The sequence below is a fragment of the Malurus melanocephalus genome, unplaced genomic scaffold (genome assembly GCF_030028575.1).
Source record: "Malurus melanocephalus ecotype Western Australia unplaced genomic scaffold, MMel_1.1 scaffold_253, whole genome shotgun sequence".
In the NCBI taxonomy this organism is placed as follows: Eukaryota; Metazoa; Chordata; class Aves; order Passeriformes; family Maluridae; genus Malurus; species Malurus melanocephalus.
In genome coordinates, this window is record NW_026623485.1 from 313,493 (window position 1) to 334,164 (window position 20,672).

The window sequence follows — 20,672 nt, forward strand, 5'->3', positions numbered from 1 at the left end:
CCGCCTCACGGGCGGGCGCGCGCGGCCGCCGCCCCTTTAAGGCCTCCCGTGACGCGCGCGCCGTGGCGGGGGCGGGGCGGGGCCAGCCGAGGCTCCGCCCCCCTGCATAAGAGCGGCGGCCGGCGCGCGCCGCGGCAGTGACTGGCGCTGGGGCGGCGCATGCGTGTGGCGGTGCCGGCGGCCGCGCGGAGCTGCGCGACACTGTCGGGGTGAGTGACGGCCCCGGCGGCACCTCCCGCTCCCCTCACGGCCATGGCGGCCCCCGGGCCCGGCCCGGCGCACCGGGGCTGCCCGACAGCGCCCGGCCGCGCCTCGGGACCGTCCCGTCCCGTCCCGTCCCGTCCCTGCTGCTCCGGGCCCCGCTGTTGGGAAGAGGAGCGGGGGCCGGCGGATCGGGCGGCACACGCGAGTCGGTCGGGCCGCGGCGCCGGGCTTGGTTAAACCCATGACCCTCAGCCGGCGGGCGCGAGGGGTGGCGGCGGCCCCGGGCCCGGTGGAGCGCGCCGGGAGGAGCCGGGAGCGAGTTTTGTGCTGTTTTTCTGAGGGGGGTGGGTGGGGTGGGGGGGCAGCAGGGCCGGACCCGCCGCGGCGCCGCTCGCCCCGGGGCTGGCGGGGGATCTCGGTGCGACACCCGCCCCGCTCCCTCTGAATGGGACGGGACCCGCCCGGGGTCAGCGGAGCCCGTAGCCACATTCTTGGAAATSAGCGTGGCGTGCCACGCGTTTTCTTCCCGAGCCGAGACGGTATCAGTGTTCTCTCACTGGCTTCCGAGCTGCTCCTCTCGCTCCTGTGAGTAAACAAGAGACCGCACTGTGGGCTCAGGYTCTGCGCTTCGCACTCTAATTTAGGATGGCTTAATTTAGAATAAACATTTCTTTGTGACTTAATACCTCATTACGCACTTAYGCTCGATTTTCTAAAATAGCCAGTCTGTGGTGGTTAAATCTGGAGACATTGCTGTACCCTTCAGTATTGACAGTGGAGCATGTGACAGCAGAATAAGCAGGCCAGGGGATTCGGAGACTTCAGTGGTCTCCTGTCTCTGGAGCAYAGACCAAGGGCCCTGTGCAGTATTCTGAAGCAATAAGCAAAAAAAAATTATTATGCATGATCTAAAGATAACAGTACCTCATTACATATTAACTGGATGGGAAAGGCTCCGGGGGCAAGGTCTCTGGTCATTTTGGGAATATCTGAATCTTTGTTRTACTGGAATGGCAGGTGAATGATGCCTCTGCATCACAAATGCATTTGTGAATTGCATTTATTCTGGTTAAACTGCTCAATTCACTCGCATTATTCACTCAATTTACTTTATGCACAAACCTAGTTTTCTTTCCATAGCAATTTACCTGTATGGGATAATTTTCTGATTTTTTTTTAATAGAAAACTGCCTTTTGAGGTGGGGGGGCTATGTTCTTAGTGAAGCCCTGTGTCTGCCATGCTCTGCAGTACAGGAATTATTTCAGAGAAAAAACTGTTCTAGTTCTCTGTAGTGGAAAAGAGAATTAAAACTTATCACAGTGTGTCTAACACTGTGGTTATGACTCTGAGTCAGCTATAAAGGAATTTTTATTTCCTGAATGTAAGCTGTCTATATTCACATTAAAATKTTCAGGAGGGTGAAGTACCATACCTTAAGCATGCATCTGAAATCTGACAAGCAGAGGCAAGGCAATTGTCTTGCTATTTAATTATTAGTTTTCTACTGGCAATTTACAGGTTACTCCCATTTGCTGTGTAGGACTATGAAATGGTAGCCCAAATTTTAACTGAACTTAAACTCCYTGATGAACTGCAGCTCTTTGAATATACTCYRWACTAGCTGACTGTTGTAATCTAAATACAGTTTGTCTGCTGTTCAGTGGATCTGTGTGTAGTAKATCCATAGGATTAGTTTTAATTGCAAGCACCCGTGATCTGACTGTTTACTAAGTGATGATAGTCTTAAATTCTTTACCACAGAATGGTGCATTTCTGGTTGGCAGAATGTGAAGAAAAATATCTCAAAGTTAAGCACGTAATTCATTGATATAATAACTGTAAAGAATAGAATTCCTATAAATGGAAATATCTTCTGAGTCCTGTATTTGAGCATGATTTGGCCTGTGACTCAGAGGAATACTCAACTGCACTGTGGAGGTTTGGTGCATGGTAAAGAATATCTAATTATTTATTAAATGAATAGATTTAAACTAACCTTCTCATGAGACTGTTTCTGCAAAGTGTTGGTTACTCAGCGTTCATCTAGCTACAAAGACAGAAATACTTGAGGGATAAGAACTAGAGAAACAGAATTTTTAACATTTTTCAAGTATTTGGAGTTACATAAAGTGTATTAACAGCTCTAAAGTTTTTAAAGTCTAGTTGGAAGTCTGAAATACTGAAATATTAAAAGGGGTGGTTCTATCTCAGGTACATATATTAAATAGAAAGTCAGAGGAGAAAAAGGAAATTACATCACATTGTCAAATAAGGAACAGCTAGCTGGAGTGGATGACTTGYAGTGCAAAAATGTGCCCCTCCTCCTGTGAATTGCTTCTGAGATTTGTTAAAGATAATGTGGTGGCAAGGTGAGCAAAAATAGGTTGTGGATTTAAGGTAGACACGTTTCTTCCCCTCCCAAAAGGGGTAAGTAGGTCTTACATTTTTTCTTCCCCTCTTTCTCATTTCTTACAAGTATATAAGCTCTTTGACAAGAGTGCTGCCTTTATAAAACCTGTCCAGAGTTTGCACAGGCATTCAGAAATCTGTACAGCAAATTGCTGTATTCCATACCCATTAAGTGAAACATTGTAGAGCATGCTTTGGTCTACTGTGCATACCAGAAAGGTTTTCTTTGTTATGAACTTGACTTGCCTCAAATATTTGGTTGCATTGGGGCTGGGAGAACAGGGAACAGAGTTAGATTGTGTGTGTGATTAGTGATAGGTGTTGAGCTGAAAGGCATGCAAATGCTTCTTAGTTTCTAAACAGAGGATTACTGTTGTTATAACACAAATGTTTATTAATATGTGTCTGTGTGAAAACGGTGTATTTGGGATATTTCCTGTATTTCAATTTACCACAAAAATCTTTCCAAATTTCGCACTATGTAGATACACTRCTGTTTATGGATACATTTGACTATTTTCAGCTTACACGTAGCCATGTCTGGAAGTATATTTGGCTTAGTAAAAAAAAAAAACGTAAAAATCAGTCTCATCTCCAATATTTGGTATCAGTCATTTTTGTTAATATAAGCAGACCTGGATGATTACAAACACCTCCTTTGCACTGTTACCTTGSCTTACAGGGAATGGTGTTTATAGCCTCCTAATGCACCAACAAACCTTTGAATTGGCTTGTAAATGCCCTGTAGAAATTACCAGCTCTGGTTTTAGTTTCTTTTCCATTTCTTTGGAATAACACAAACTGTAACAGCTTCAAAAGTGCTTCGATCTTCYTAAGTGCCATAAACTGTGCATAACTAGGTCAGACAAGCAAGAGTAACTGAAAGCCCATTCTGTGCAAATGAGCAGCACACAAATGTGAGATCAAGAATGCTTCATTACTGTGTACTGTCCATTTTCTTTAGCAAATATTTTGATGTTATTTATGGTTTAGATCCTTAAACTGTTAAGGAGGCAGAATTGGGACAACAGTTAACAGTGAAAACTATTGATGCTTATATCTTTGTGACTGACTTTCATAAATATTACTCTTTTTTAWRAACCAATTACTMRAATATAATGTGTACTACTYAGCTTTAGTAAGAGCATGCTGTCTRAAATACRAAGTTTGTACTCAATTATATGTTYTCGTGTCTCCCTCCTAAGATACYGTCTTCAAACAAGCTTATGCATGTTTTAAAATACAAGCACCAACTCTCTAGACTCCACTGAAAAAGTAACTAGGTGTTTTAGTGAAAGAGCACTACCTCTTGATATCCTAGCTTAAGGCACAGAGGACAGTTTCATAATTYTGAAATGTCAAGGCAAATCACCTGTGAATTTGCAAAGAGGTCATTGASAGAATGAAGCAAGTTTTATGGCTGTATAAATCATGCTTTATTTTTTTAAAAAAATAAAGACTAATTAAAACAAGTGAAAATTAGTTTTTCCTAGAGCATGTAAATATTTAAGTCTGTTTCAGCTGTTGAGCTTAGCATTCCAGAGGGATTTCAGAGAAGTGATTGTGCAACTATCAGTCTTGAGAGCTGAGATTTAGACAGCATTCAGAAAGCTGACACAGTAATTACTAGTAGTGGTTTAGGCGTGGGATTTGGTGGAGGTTGGGCTTCTTAACAAGCCCTGCAAGGGTTGTATGTTATCACAGCTAGCACATTMCATGTGCTCTCAAACTGCAGCAGTTGTTCCCCCTCCTCTCATTTTTTATATCATAATCAATGTCTCATGRTCCTGTCAGATCTTGTACACACTCTGAGGTGGAGTACAATCATTTGCTGACTAATCAGTGTTCTGTACCAGTGCTTTTTTAGCTTAGGACTTWMWTTTGACTTCAGAAATACTGAAATGGACAGCAGCATTAGCCTTAAACTCTCTAATTCATTCTGCTTCATTTCTTTTGTAGATTTGTTKCTAATAGGATAGGATCTGTGAGGCACCAAAAAATCACTGGTCAATACCACGTGAGCTGATGAGATGGATGTTTTATTTGGAAATTTTGTTGATACGAAGTAATTTTAGAATTGGTGCTATATGTGTCCTGTGCTGCTTAAGGCATTTTGACAAATGGGTGKCTCCAGTGTTCTGCTCCCCTGTAGAGAGTGGTTCTGCTTGCACTTAAAGGACTATGCTATTGCTTCCCAGGGCTCAACTGTTTTKATTTAATTTTGCTATGAAATTCCTGCAGTTTCTGTTAATGGGAAGAGTTCAACTTAACTGTTACGCAAAAATTTCCAGGGTTAAGCAAGCTATATAAGGAGGTTGTCTGAAGAGGAAGAACATGGTCTTTACTAAAATCAGGAGGGCTGAATGAAGTAGGACTGTGTTGCAGTATGTAGAACACTGGTTTAGCCTCTGTTCACTTCTGTTAAAGTCTCCTGTCTGAAGTTATTCTGAAATGCCTGCCTAAAATACATTGGGCATCTGGCAGTGAGTAAAACAATCACATTTCTGTTGACACAGACAGTCATGATTAAGAAAACCATCACACTCTTTTTAAAGAGAATGGGATTTGGTCTCACACATCATAAATGTACATACGGTCAGAAGTTCTTAAGATAAAAAGTACTGGACTCAATTCAAATTTGAAAGAGCAGAGTTGTTCATTCTCAAACAATTGTTTATGAATTCCAAGTAGTGATGCTGGATTGCAAATTAATCCTGGGGCACCTGGTTTACAGTCCTGCTTACAAGTCTGCCCATCCCTCACACTGCAGGCAAGTAAAATGCATCCTTTCTCCTAAAGGAAAAGGAACGTTACACAYCTGCATAAAATGCCTGGTTTTGGACAGACTTACCATTAGCATGAGCTACTACCTGTGTCTGTACCCCATTTTCTTGCAGTACCAGGCTGTGAAGGGGTTTTCTTGCCAAGTTCACTGAGTACTGATGTAGCCTGCCCTCAGTTGTTGGCTGGCTTTTCTTTGGGTGGAATTCTGTATGGAGAAGTTCACATTCATGTTGTATGGTCATAGTATTGATTCTCAGGAGAGATACAATTAAACTGTTTTGGGTGGGGTTTGGTTTGGTAGGTTTTTCRTGTGTGTTTTTTTAAACAGACCATATTGCATTTGCTGTATTTACGATATTTGTGTAGATGAAGCAGAGACCCAGAGGACATCTTTGTTTATGGACTTGGACTTAATTTTTCTTGACTTCAGAATGCTGACTAATTTTTGCATTGCCTCTTCCCCTCCCTGATCAATTTTCCTAACAAAGTCCTCTGAGTCAATTTGTTCTCTAGACTGTGATTACTTACTCAATATATAGCAATTGCCAACATATTTTTTCTGCTGTAAATGGGCCAGATAAAGCATTCTTCACACATCCAAAATAGATTTGAAWGCAGCAGGGCCATTTCAGCTGGGATTATTTCAAATCACTAGATTTCCAATTTGTTTGAMACAGCTAGAAGACTTGAGGCTGTTTTAAAGTATCTTAATGCTTACATTTATTACTGTTTTATGTAAAAGAAGTTCTAGAATTCTAATTCAAGTAGTAATTCTGTTTATTGGAGCAAAGTCTRTGGAAAATAATACTTAACAGCAGACTAGGCTGTTACATGTTGGCTGGAAACCTCAATCTGTAGCAGAAAGATACAACTAAAGATAGCTACTAGAAGGTTAGATTGTTCTAGAAAATGTCTTTTCAAACTTAGAAACTTTTTTTCTGCAGGAATAACTAGTAGTTTATGTTCAATAATTGAAGTTATGGATATACAATTGCCATCTATCAATACCTTTACTTAACATAGATTTTCTTTTTTCTATGCAGTTTAGTTCTTTAAGAGAACTTACCTGTTTTGTACTTTAATTTAGTTACAGTCAGACTCAAAACAAGAAGTTTGGTCAAGTTTTCTATTTGGCAGATATTAGGACAGAAGGCCTTTCTACAGAACTATTTAATTCCTTGAATACTGAMATTTCAGATGAGACACGAAACATCAGGTTTGCATTTCTGATATTTATGTCTTCTCTCTTGAAGGGAATGAAAACTGCAGGAAACCTGCCAAGTCCTGAATATCAAGGGTTGTGAGACATCCTCAGAGAATACTACACGATGTCAACTGCAGGAGTTGCTGCTCAAGAGATGAGAGTCYCATTAAAAACTGGATTTCTTCACACTAGTCAAGGCATGGGCAGTCTGAAAACCTGCTGGGGTACCCATAGTGGATTTGAAAAGTGAGTGAGGCTAAAATTTATCTATTGCACCTTCAATTATATGAAATGAGTGTTACAAATACTTGTACCAGTACAGACCTATGGTTTATTTACAGTGAMGGCTTTTTTTTTGTTTTTYTCCTAGTACTTTCTTTAATGTGGACCCTATAGCAGTGACTTACAATTTAAACCCATCAACCGAGCAACATTTGCCATCCATTGGTAAGTACAAAACGTGACACATACGTGTTAGGAAGTGTTGGGGATTTGTCTTGGGAAGAGCCCCGCGGGCCTGGCTCCGCGCTGCCCCCTGCTGGCAGCTCAGGAAAGGGCTCCGATTCGGGTCCAGACAGCAAAACCACTTCTAAATAATGGGATTGAGTTAAAAYAAACAAAAAAACACAAACACACAACCCCTTCTCCTTGTACTTAGGAGGTCTTCGAGTTTTCGTTACACTTCTGACAGAAAAAAAAAATAGTAAAATAGCTCTTTTTCTTGATCCTATGCTGGGATTTTTCAATCTGTAGCTCTCTTGCATATGTTTGAGGTCTCTTGAACTACCTCATTTAATGGAGCAYTGGTCTAAAACAATAAGATAATCTGCTGCTATCTTAACTAAATGCATAAATCCGTGACCAGATGAGATCTGTAATACATGCATTTCACTACTTGGAGTTATTAAACAGACATCACTTACTGTTGCATTAGAAGGAATGAAATACRCAGTGGCAAAGTCATGTGGTGGAGTGTTACTGAGGAAAGCATCTCTAAGAATTTCTCACCTTTTTAGGGCACTCTTCCAACCAGGCTTCCATGAATGACCACATTGCTGGAAGTTGCATTCAAGTCCCAGCTCAGAAATCCAGTCCACCTCCTGTAAGTCCCAAAAATGAACTGCCAATTTCAAGATACGATGACCATCTCGTTCCTGGCTTTAGTAAACTRTCATTAACGATGGGCTGTGTTTCTGAAGAAACACCTCCTCACATGCCAATAAAAAATGGACCAATTCACTTTCTGTCTGCATCTTGTAATGATCGCAGCTCCAGGCCACTRCCCCCTCTGCCAATATCTGAAGACTTTATTCCAGATGAGGTTGACAAAGAGGTAGAATTCCTGACTAGCTCAGATACTGACTTTTTGTTAGAAGATTATGAACTTCCACCTTTTAAATCCAGTGCTCCAAGCCGGCGGAGCTTTAGGGGCTGTGGACAAATCAACTATGCTTATTTTGATACTCCAACAGGACCAAAACCAGAAGATGCYAACCCTACACAAAGCCTAAATGTGTACATATCCAGTATTTATCCTCCTCCACAGCAGCTGCATCGACGCCTGMGAAGGTCCCATTCTGGGCCAGCTGGATCTCTCAATAAACCCATAGTAAGACTAACTGGACACTTTAACAGGTCATCTCCAACTTCTGATGAAGATAAACCAGAGGTCCCACCGAGGGTTCCCATACCCCCAAGGGCTCTCAAACCAGACTACAGAAGGTGGTCAGCAGAAGTTGCTTCCAGTGCTTACAGTGATGAAGACAGGCCTCCCAAAGTGCCCCCCCGAGAACCTTTGTCACGCAGCAATTCCCGCACCCCCAGCCCCAAAAGCCTTCCATCATACCTCAACGGGGTTATGCCCCCCACCCAGAGCTTTGCACCTGATCCAAAGTATGTCAGCAGCAAAGCTCTACAAAGACAAAATAGTGAAGGATCTTCCAACAGGGTCCCCTGCATTCTTCCAATTATTGAAAATGGTAAGAARGCCAGTTCAACGCACTACTATCTGCTACCAGAGAGACCTCCSTATTTGGACAAGTATGAGAAATTCTTCAGAGAAGCAGAGGAAAGGAGCTCCAACACGGAGGTTCAGTCCTGGTCTGGTGACTGCACAGCCACTTCAGCCACAATAAAACTGGACTCAAAACCCAGAATGGACATAGGTGGTCCCCTGAAACGAAAGCACCTGTCCTATGTGGTATCCCCTTAGTGTCTGGGAGCACAGTCTCAGCTCAGTTGTTTGGGATGGAGCTGAACTTTATCATGTTACARAGTTCTGACAGTTCACAGATAATGAAGTAGGAGCAGTTTGTCCTCTGAGAACTGGAAAGTGGATGGTGAAGTCCTCTTATGCTGCATATATTCTATATGTTTCTTAAGACTTTTTTTTTGTCTTGGTATGTAAGCTGAAAACCTACAAAGATTGTGCAGAAACATGGAGGGATAGTAGTCACAGTTGGCCAGTTGTATGCTACCTAGATGAACATATTTGGTAGTCACATTATTAATTTTTTTTAAAGTTGATCTTTGCTTAAGAGTTACTTATAAAACAGACAACAGACCAAGTTATGCAGTACAATTTTTATATCAGGTATTTTCCAAAATCTCTTTTACACAGTAATTCTACTGAGAACAGACTCTGTCCTCTTTGACTAGGATATGTCAGCCTGATAAGACAGTAACTGCAAGATGTGATACCCACTTCAAGACTTGGCAGGCATATGGGAAGTGCATTTTGAAAGATTAATCTATCTTACAAATTAWTTTGATGCTAATAGACTTTTAAAGTGAGTTAGGTTTTGTGAATTCACTTGCTAGACACACTTGGCTCAATTTTGCAGTTTTTCCTAGAAGAGACTTGGACCAGCTATTGCTAAGCCTCTGCTGCTGCTCTTTTCCTGCTGGATCCTAGAAATGTGTGAATGTGTCCTGAGCAGCCACAGGGTTGCTATTAGGTAGGCAGTAACAACTATGTGCTCACCTAGAGTCTGAAATTATGACTGTATTAAATACAGAAACACAGCACAAGCTGGTCTTGTGTTCTGGTTTCTGTTCAGTATTTTAGGGGAGGAGAGAGGAGGAGGGTATGAGGAAGAAACACGATTCCATTTATGAACAGTGTCAGTCCCATCTCTTGCTGCTTCAGATGCTGCTTCTTGCTGTTTAATTTTTCCTCACTGTGCCTCAGCCATTCACTGAAGTTCACTGAGGTGCCACCTTAGCAGTTTCTCGTGCTCAGTTTGGTTACATTTATCCTCTTACAGATAAGCACGAGAGAAAGGGTGCTCATTAACAGAGGTACAGAAGATGAATGTGTTCCTCCTAACAGAAGTAAACAAGGTGTTTACAGTTTAAACTGCTGAATGAGATGTTTGAGCTATTTTAAAGCTTAGTTTTTATTTGTTTTAGTACAAACTAAATGAAGGTGAAATACATGCTATAGAAATGCACTGATATTTCTGCATCGTGTACAGTATTGAATAAAGAATAATTCACTTTGTATTTTGAATATTGTCATGTCTTGAGTTTAATAAAGTTATAAAATATTTATGATACATTTTGGTTTTTGCTTTATTGAATAGTGTCTGCAATTGTGCATTTTAACCCTGCATTTACTGGAAAGTTCTAAGTCAGTAATGTTAAATGTATAACATGTTGAATTCAGCATGCATTTAATTCGAATTAAGATTTCAAAATTAACTGTTCAATAACTCACATTGCACACCATTTAATTTTAATTCCACCTTACTACCTGGTTGTAAGGCATCTATAAGGTATCTATCTAAGGTATCTATGGTATCTRTAGTTTTGTGCTGACAATAAAACATCCTGTAAGATTAAGTTATTTGGCCTAACATTGTWAATGATTCTGTTTTTTTCTAGAGTCACCTATAGCATGTTAGCCACTATAGTACAGGAAGGAGAGGGCAGTAGTGTTCCTACTAGTCTCCAATTTCTCACCTGGTAAAAAAAATAATAATAATAAAAAAAATAATTTGTATGTTAAGGGTAATTGAAGAGGAGCTACTCATGATCTGAGGATGAAAAAGCTTGAGTATAAAAAGCATGGTTAAAATGGGAAAGAAAATGTGGATATTTACCACCAAACACGTATGCAAGCCCTGGATAAGGTTACTGAGGATACAAAGCATCACATAACTTTGATCCTCTGCCTGTGTATGCAGGTAAATGCCTTGATTTAGCAGTCAGGATGTTTCTGACAGTGGGTTTATTTCAGAATAAAACAGGGTTCCATCCTTGGAATTGCACTGGATGTGAAAAACGTCAGATGCAGTTTTTCAGTTATGCCCAATCCCTTGGTGGATTGCTAAGCTTCATTTAGGAAGGTGCTTGAACACCTACTGCAGTGCCATAGCACTGAGAGCCCCTGCAGGTTGGCTTTAAAACATAAACAAGTTACCTAATCCTGTGCAAGGCTGTCAACTCTCATATTCAACCTACTGAAAGCTTTGCTTTCCCTCCAACCCCTGGATTTTTCTAAGATTGAAAAGGTAACAGTTATACTTAAAACTGCACATATTTAAGGGGAGGTTGCAACTCTAGGACCCCAAAATAAGCCTCAGTTACACCATCACTGCTGCAGCAAACAGATGGACACTGCCAAGCTGCAGCTCTTCCCTTGTAGACTGTTAGAGCTGGCACARACTCAGGAGTTGTAACTCCAGAACTCCATCTAAACCCAAGCAACTGCCCTGCAAATATCTCCTGGATTTTGCCTCTGGGTCCAACTCCATTCCTTATACTTCAACACCCCCAATTTTAGCCTAAACACATCTAATATAAAATACAGGGTACTTTTTACAGTTACAGCCCTGCATGCCAGCATGCATTGTCACTTCTGTTAGGAGCAAACATTCCCTAAAAAACTGCTGTTGTGCCAGCAGAAGGTTTTTTACTTGAACTGCTTCTGCATACAAACTATAATCATATTTAAAGTGCTAAAAATCTGAAAATTGTTATAAAACTTGTGCTTTTGAATGGTCTTACATAACCTTTTCTGAAATTCCTGAAACATTTAAGACTTAACCTCCATTTGGATTTTTTCCTAGAAAAAAAATAAATTCAGACTCCTTTCCTGGGAGTATTGGTATTGACTACTCAGTCCCGAGTATTAAAAACAACAAAAATATTACTGTAGCAATGCTGGCTTTCCTATTGTGTGCTGTCAGCTGAATTACAACACAATGTGAAGTTAACATTTCAGAAGTTAAGCAAGGAATTTTTTGGCTGTGAGCAGGTTACAGAGCTCTCGTGCCTCTTGAGTACAAGGAAAGTAAGTCATTCCTACAGTGTTTAAGTGACTGGGCCATTTTATCTTTAAAATTCAGTAGTAACGAGGTCTCCCTGAGGACTTGGTCCACAATTCAGTGAAGGGGTCACTGACAAAAGCAGATGGAAACCTTGCATATATTCTTAGACACCAGATTCCTGTGCTTTGGGAAACAAAGTCTGCATGATGCAAAATTTTATTTCATTTTCCAAGTAATTAATTAAGGCTGTAGAGCTGTGGGGGAAGCTTTGCAAGTTCTGGCCAGAAGACATTTCTCTKCTCATCCCCTGGCACATGATAAGACTTGTCAGGACACAACATGCTTTTGCAACAGCCTGATCACATGTTTGAATATTTAGAGTTTGGACTCACCTGGGCAARGCCTGACAGCTTGCCTAGGAGAAGGAAGCCCCTTGCCAGCTAGATTTGACTGGAATAACAGCACTTCAAAGCAGTTACAACTTGATAAGCTGAAGTTTGGAGAGTCAAGGAATGGTGTTAAAGCAGAGAAGAAAGATGTGCATGTATGGAAAGGCAGCGCTGCTGTTGGCAGAACACCCTTCCCTTGGTGAGCTTCAGACTGACAAATCAACCCAGAGGAGCTGGGTCTGGCTGGTAATGAAAGGAAAGGACTTTTGTCTCACTGTCCCTTTTCCTGAAAAGAAGAGGCTGTGTGACCAGGTGACTTGAAAAACCCATTAGCTTAACTTCACYATATTAACTTGCTGTTAAACAGATAAAGTCAGTAAATGACACAGAGCTGTAGCTGATGAACAGCTTCTTTTGCATCACAAGAGAGAAACCAGAAAATAAACCTGATTTGGAAGTATGCCGATTGACGACATAATTAAAATCTGTAGTCATTTAAAAGTACTGATTGTTGTTGCTGTCATTAAGAGTTTTCCATTCACTCCCAGACTGCAATAGGCACAATTATTATCCTGAAACTGCGGAAGAGCACTCACCAACACTACATTTACTCCTGCTGCAGCCTTGGTTTTGTTTTTAAAAAGTCCCACTGAAGTGTTAAGTTTAACATGATAATGGAAAGCATCCTTCTAATCCAGGACAAAGTCACCGATTTAGCAAGGGCAGTTATTACAGTAGAGTAGTTGGGGATGGTGTTCAAACCATGTCTTGTCAAGAATTCAGGGTTAAGATGATGGCCAGATCAGTCATGGTGGAATTCCCACACTTCAAASTCATGATTACAGACTGTGGCCCTTATAAACACTTTTAATATTATTACAAGCTGTATGTTAAATACATACTCTCTGGATTAWGTCAAGAAGGAAATTGGAGATGAAGGTAAACCCTCATTTTATCTRCTTGTAGGCACTCTGCAGTTAGGTAACCTATTGATGTTCTCTGGGTGTACTCAATGTTCCTGGGGTAAACTTTTGTTTTTAAAGTAGGCTAATCTCCTCATTTCCTGTCAGCCTGCTTTCCAGAACCGTTTATATTCATTTAAAACTGAAAACATGCGGTAAACGTTCTGTTTCATACAGCTTCCTGGCACTGAAAATCTAGCACACAATGTTTAATTATACTTATTAATATTCGTTAAATAGCACTGCAGAAATTTCTGGCTGCTGAGCTTGTGATTAGCATTTGTAAACTGAAAGAGGTGTTACCCCCACCCATCCTGCATCGTAATTCAGGCCTTGCATAATCCACACCCAAATGCCTATTTTCATCCACAGAGCTCATTATWTTTTCTGAATCATAAATGGAAGCCACACCCGTGATTGCTCATAGACTGTTGCTATATTATTTATATATTGGTGTGCACCTTGATCCCAGTTGTGGTTAATTTTGGAAAAGGTGTTAGGTATTCCAAATTTTAAGTGGCATGCCACTGAAACATGGGAACCATGACTGCTATTCATTTCTGTACAAAGTGATTCAGAGGAAGAGATGCTTCTTTTGAAGATTAAAACTGTCRTCCACAAATGATTAACATGTGAAAGCCACAAAGGAAGAAAAGTGCAAATACGATGCCATGAAACACCGGAAGGAAAACCATGCCAGATTATCCCACCATTCCCACCCTGAATCTGCTCATTACTAATCTGCTAATTACTAATCACATTGAGCTATCATGATGTCATACTAAGAAGCCCTCCACACACCAAATGTCTGGATCAGGCCTGACACAGAATGCTCCCCTGCCCACCTACCCCAGTGACAGAGACATGTTCTTCTTACCTAAAATAGTTATTTTACCTTTGTTCATGTGTTTATTATTTTCACAACCACTTCAAGGGCAGGGTCAGCACTACTGAGTGCATTATGGAAGGGAACTGAAACACAACCGACCCGATGGTGAGGCATAAGGCTCTGCAGGAACTTACCAGCTTCAGGGAAGTTCAACAAAAGGGTCACAGCAGCTCATGCCCAGTCCAGYTGCTCCAAGGTGCAAAGGAGACACCAGTGAATGGCAAGTGGGGCTTTGACAGGTTACTCATTGCCTTACAATCCCTGTATTGTCATTCACTGACTGTTAAGCAAGGCCCAGAGGAAAGAACCACATTAGGTGACTTCATTTCCCCCATGTCATGCTGATAAGTTATTCAAGAAAAGTTTTCCTGCATCCCAGTTGCACACCCCAGCACTTTGAGCTTTAGCAATTGGAATTGGGACTGGGCTGCTGTGATGCAGAATSGACACAGCACCAGCACAGCAGTAGRCAYGTGGCAATGAGAGGCCTCCAACAACGCAGGCCAGGGGTGAGGTTACATACCCTGACACATTCTGTTGCTCATGGGATTCAATTGCTAGTGGCAGGGAGGGTTGTGTTTTCAGAGTAAGCTCTCATCATGGTGAAAAAAACCCCAATGAACTGAAGTAGTTTCTTTGTTAAAAGCCATGGGGACACACAACCCCATCTAAAACACTTAAAAATGGATGGCAGTGAGGTGAATGCCAGCAAGGTCCTGCCTTWTACAGGGGCTGAGGGAGAACTGCCATGGAGCTCTGAAGAAGGACAAACCTGGAGGAAGGACAAACTGGTTAGTTCCTGAACTCAAGTTACATGATTTAGTGCTAGTGTTTTGTTAAAAACTGATGGTCTAAACTCTTTTATATGTGAGGTGCATGTGTGAGGAGACTGTGAGGACATTTTCATCTGTAGGTTTTACCAGTCATACAATGGCCAGTGCTGGATGCAACACACAATGTTGTTCCACGGGAATAGCCAAGGATTCCATCACTCCACCTTTCCACTGGAGGAGCAGAGCTCTCCAGTAAGACAAAGCCAGCAGCAGAGCCAGCAGTCTGACCTGAGCTGGAGGTGATGCAACACAAGAGAGCTCGAGGTTCCTCAGCTCTCRGGCTGCTGMCACYTCCCAGGCCATTGCAGGGTGCTCTGGACRTGCTGCCTCTCGCCGGCCACGCTTCTCCCATCATCTGAGCTTAATTGGGCCAACTCCATCAAAAGCAGTCTCCACGATAAGACAGGAGGCTATTGCATGCCCTGCAGCAGCACGATGAGTAAGGCAGCTGTTTTACAAGCAGTTCACAATTTAATACCTGAGCTTTATGCTGRGCCAGTCACGTGCGAGGGAGCAACCAATGCAACCCACAATGCAGAACCCTGGCTTTCTCCAGCAGCTCMACAGGAGGCAGGTGGGCTCACTGGCTGCAGCTCTGGAGGATTTGAGGAGAGTGAATATTGCCCCGAGAGGCTCTGTGCAAAGTCATGCACAAGTGGCCAAGATCCAAATCTAGAGAGGCCAAAACCCACAAGTGYTCTTCATGACCTGTGGAAATGGCTGTGGAGAGCAAAGGCAAGGGAGGGGAGGGGAGGAGAGGGGAGGGTAGGGGAGGACAGGACAGAGGAGGACAGGCTTCATCAGTTCTCCTCATTATGGGTAATTGGGACAGAACCATCACTGGGCACCAGCCAGGAATGTCACCCTCAGTGCCCTTTCTTTCTTTTTGAAATTATGATTAAAGTTGTTAATGCTATGTAGTTTTCTAAAGAGGAAAGAGGAAAAAAAAAAAACAATTTACTGAAAGGGATTTATCTGAAAGTTGCCAGCAAAGCTTGTGTCTCTGTGAGCCCATCCAGGAGCTTAGAGCTGCATTATTCCTAGTTTCCTAGCACATGCATTMATTTACCTTTTACATAAAAGGAAGTTAAAGTACTCCTTTGCCRTGGAAGAACGACTGAGTAATATATCAGATGTGGTCATGAGTAAAGTCAGCAGAGATAAACGCATCATCTGTTGCCAGTTCTCTGAAAGACTGCACCCAAAAGCTGATTTCCTGTGAAAAATGCAAATAACAGTGCTGTGCCCATCAGCGATCAGACTCATCAGCACCCAAGGTAGCAAYTGCTTCCTGCCTATCTGCCAGTCACTATCTTGCCTAGCTGGTGACTTCCCTGTGAGAGTGCTTTTCCCAAGCTATATACAAAAYAGTACAGGAGAAAATACAAGACTCAGACTAGAGTTGCATGTATGTGGAAGTAAGCAGTGCTTTTTTAGGAGAACTCATTATCACTTGAAAATATTTCAATGTATTTCAATTTCAATGTATTTCATTTTCAATGTAAGCAGCTCCCAGAGTTGACAGTACTTGGAGCAGAATGTGTGCAACTTAAAAAGTGGTTCTGAAATGACAGAGACCAGTCTGACAGCATAASTCATTGAAACTTAGCACAGAGAAACCAAACTTTAAGGAAGAGCTGTAACTGCAAAAATSTCAACAAAAATATGCCTCTTCACAGTAAAGAAATTCAGAAAACCCTAAACTGCAAAAACAAAAGCTCTGAAAGTTCCTATCAAAACGCTGAAAACTGACTCAGGGAATTCCTGGTCAGAACACAGGACAGCTCTCAATGGRGAACATCACTGATGCTTAGAAACGAATCACATTGCTTTTCACTAAGTCTTGAACAGCAAATAAAACCACAGAATAAAGTAAAGTTCTATTTGCTAAAAGACTGTATGGATTAAGTTACAAAATTACACTTTCAATTTATACTCTGCTGAAAAACAAAGATCTCCAAGCATCTGGGGTCATAGTCAGCTAACAGTGGAAGAAATACTCTCTTCAACACAAAGCAGGCAGGATTTTAATTGGAAAAACAGCTGCAGAAACACTGCCTTTTGAATTCAGAGCATTCCTTTGATTCTGAACAGCAGCTCTAAAAGATTGCAAGGAACAGTGAGAATCCCAGAGGAAATTCTACCATAACCATCAATGAGGAGAAAGGATGGCTCTGTGAAGAGCTTTAGAGCTCTTTCTGAACCAAGCACACACCTAAACTGCTGGCAAGTTCTGATTGTGGCTCAGAGATGCTGCCACTGTAAGCTGTAAAAATAATTACTCAATCAATATTTAGAAATCAGAAGGATTTGCACAGAAATGTCCCTAGTCCTGCTGAGAAACTTCCATCAGCTGAGGAAGACTTCAGTGTCACCAAGTCTCACTCGACCCAATTCTTCTCTCTAGAATATGAGTGTTTGTATGAGATCTTCAGACAACTTTACTTCTTCCTTCCTCTACCATTACTGGAATGGCCTTGAATTGAATTGTAAAAGTAGAGAATTATCTACATGACTCGAAGGGCCATAAACCCTATGCAGGGAGGAATTATTTAAGGTTGTACAAAGGGTATAATTAGAAGCTGTTGAATGAAGTAAAGCAAACGAACAAGCCTGAGTATTAAAATTTCCTCTCATCCTCTCAATCTGTGATGCTTTCTAGCACACAGAACAATCCTGTAGAGACTGAGGGTGACACAGAAAAACCCCTAACTGCTGCACACCCAGAGCAGCCATCAAAGCACCTCGGCAATGTGGAAGAATTGAGTTATCTAAAACATGAGAAGATGGTTTTCACAGGTCTGAATTTGGTTCTGGAGCCCATCAAATGTATCAGCACTGCTTCCYAAAGTGTGGCCCTAGAAAGACAAGCCAGAAAAGCTGCCTAGTCTGAAATGRTAACATAGTGTGAGTGTACTGAGGATACAGAGACCCAGGCTCACCTCCCTCCCATCTGAGCTGTGTGGCTGWGCCTGCTGTGCCCACAGAGCTCTGCCCAGTGCCCACAGATGCTCCTGGAAGCATCCAGGATCTGCCCTGGGATCCCTTCCACATGGGATGCTGACTGGAGAAGCTGGGCCAGTGGGTGAGGCAGCACCACTGCAAGGATTCCCACAACCTGCTCCTCACCCTTGCCCTTCCTTGGATGCTTCTCAAGAGATGGCAGGAAGAGGCTGATGGCCAGATAAATTGTGCCAGCAAGGACAGCCTGTTCCTCTTTGCTGTTTGTCCCAGAAAGCTTTTGATTAACTGCCAAGTGACAATGCTGGAAGAACTGTAGCATATCCATGGAAGTTCAGAGCTAGGGAATGTTGTCAGAGCCAGGCTGTCAGCTGACAAATAAGAGCAGCAGGGAGGCACATCTGCTCTCATTTTACATATTTTGCTTTCTTTCCATACCACATGCAAGACCACATTCTAAACATGCTAAAAGATTATTTACAATTTTGGGCAACCATTTATTAATTTGCCCAGTGTTTTGTTGTTAATTTTTTTAACTTCAAAAGCTGCATCCCATGTTTTTTCAGAAAACCCAAAATTCTAGAAGCAGAAGCTCTGAATAGAGTCTTTAAGAACCACGGTGCTTCCAATGAAACTACAGTGCAGGAATTATCCTTGTTGCCAGGTTTAGAATCATGTTAAAATATAGTCCCCATGTAACAGACATGCATCTTTTCTTCTGGAGGTAGAGTATGAGAACATGAATAACAGTATAGATGCAGTGCTAGTGAGTATTTCTGTAGCTGGCACCTTCCTATTTCTCTGTCCCATACTYACCTTTCCAGCCAAGTCAAGGGTCATCCAGGCTGCTGGGAGACAGGTCTTTTTTATCATTTGGAGATCACTGCTTATGCTTGCATCATGATGCATCTTTTCGTTGGAAGAACAAACAAAATAATCTGATTAAGTAACCATTCTTTGCTCTGACASTCACTGTGGGTTTCATACCAAGTAGTAAGCATATACATAAATGGCTAGCAAGCTGTCCAAGGTTTGTAATTACTAGATGAAGAATTTTCCCTTGTGTGCATTTACAGCTTTAAATACTAGTGTGCAGGCTGGTTTGGATCCATTATGGCTCTGTTTGTCTCCACCCATTTTAAAAGTAAAACCTTTGTGTCTCTAGAAAAGCATCCTTTCTCTGTTGCTCAGAGGGACATATTCCTGAGATAGGATTAGCTCCTGCTGACAGTGCAGTGCTGTGCATTTCACCTTCCCCTTTTGGAAAGAAACTTGCCAAGAACTGCAACAAAACCAGACTGTTCACTCTTACCTGTTCTTTGTTTCTTCTGGTTCAGAAYCTCTTCTTCATTCAGAAGCTCTGTCAGTCTGAATGAAAATATTTGTCATCACTGCAAGTATTCACTGATGGCACTAGCATCTCTGCCATCCTGTGTACATTCCTGCTCCTAAGCCACATAATACTTCTCAATTCCCTAAGAGAACTCATTCTCAATGATGAATTCAAGTGCACAGAACAACCAGAATCAAGAGAAAAAGAACCCCATTATTCCTGAGAGATGATCTGRGGCACACAGCAGATGGTAACCGACTGCCTTCTTGTCAGGAAAGCAACCAATCCCCAAACCCTCCARCTGCCAGGGAACAAAATGCTTCAATTGAAGCTGAGTGGCAGCAAGATACCAAATTACCACCACAGGTTCTAAAACTRAAGCCTGCCAATAACAAAAAGGCACAAGCTTTCCAGTGTAAATGAAACAATGAGCAGGAAAGTACCTAAGCTCATCTTTCAGCAGCAGATAAAAGAGGATTTTAGGAAAAGAGATACTGAAAAGTGAGGAAAAAAAAGCATTTCACTAACTGGAGAGCAACTTTTCTTCCCCTCAATCAGCAAATTCCTTCTTAACATTTAACCTAAGAGGAAAATTAGCCTAATCTTAGTTCATACTCTTACCCTAACTGAAACACCAAGTTAATGGTACCTCAGCAGAAAGAGAACCCAAATAAATTCATGTTTKCTGGACATCTGCAATGTAAAAGGTTGAGAAYAGGGTCAGCTCTATGAAGGTAACTRTGATGCAAGCAGCACTGCCATATTTCATTTACCAARTCCTTTGCTGAACACAGTGGAGCAATCTGCAAGTTAAGCAGATACATCCATGGGCTCTAGGCTCATTTTTCAGAGTGTTTTTCCTATTACCATTTTAATGGGAATGGGAAAGCCCAAATATACACATTGAAAACCTCATTTCTSTAAATTGAACTCTTTGAGCCTTGGAATTAAAAAAAAAATAAATTTATAATCAAATTTATGGCTATTTGCTAATGCCTTGTATTAAAATATTTCTGCAAGACTAAAAACAATACAAGCATGGAAATATTTCCCTTCTAATGCTACACAGCAGTATTGCCACCCAGGAATGCAGAGCTTTTCCTGTATTCTGAATCATRCCCATTTACAAACCAAGTAATTATTCCAGATTCTAAGACAAAGAATCTTTCCATCATTTGGTTTACATTTGCATGGCAATACCAGTTAGACGTGCAGATTTACCACACAAACATGTCAAATCTTACATAGATTACAACTTTTGCATATCTTGAGCATATTTCAAAGCTAGAGGAACATATKAAATATTTCCTAAACAAATTAAGAGACAGAGCATACAGTTGAAGCAGTTCTTCCAGTAGATATTAACAACAGAGACATTTCTTAATTTCGAATTTGCAAAAGTATCCATGTATTTCATTACCAAAATCCAG

At 41.5% G+C, this 20,672-nt stretch overlaps 1 protein-coding gene and 1 long non-coding RNA gene across 3 annotated transcripts; one reads left to right on the top strand and one right to left on the bottom strand.

Moving 5' to 3' along the window:
- The first annotated feature begins 127 nt into the window (after nt 1-127).
- Nucleotides 128-10,159, top strand: ERRFI1 (ERBB receptor feedback inhibitor 1). 2 transcript variants are annotated; one of them, XM_057375587.1, is made up of 4 exons: nt 128-209; nt 6,652-6,848; nt 6,973-7,049; nt 7,619-10,159. In XM_057375587.1, the coding sequence occupies exons 2-4, from the start codon at nt 6,727-6,729 to the stop codon at nt 8,812-8,814; spliced, it is 1,395 nt and encodes a 464-aa protein (XP_057231570.1). In that variant the 5' UTR covers nt 128-209; nt 6,652-6,726; the 3' UTR covers nt 8,815-10,159. The 2 variants fall into 2 exon arrangements, with proteins under 2 accessions (XP_057231570.1, XP_057231571.1); XM_057375588.1 differs by lacking the exon at nt 128-209 and adding an exon at nt 606-789.
- A 5,764-nt stretch (nt 10,160-15,923) lies between these two features.
- LOC130579081 (uncharacterized) lies at nt 15,924-19,750 on the bottom strand. Its single transcript, XR_008965950.1, has 3 exons — nt 19,222-19,750; nt 18,726-18,818; nt 15,924-16,164 (listed from the first exon to the last, which is right to left on the bottom strand). It is a non-coding gene; the product is annotated as an uncharacterized LOC130579081 (long non-coding RNA).
- Between the last annotated feature and the right edge of the window lie 922 nt (nt 19,751-20,672).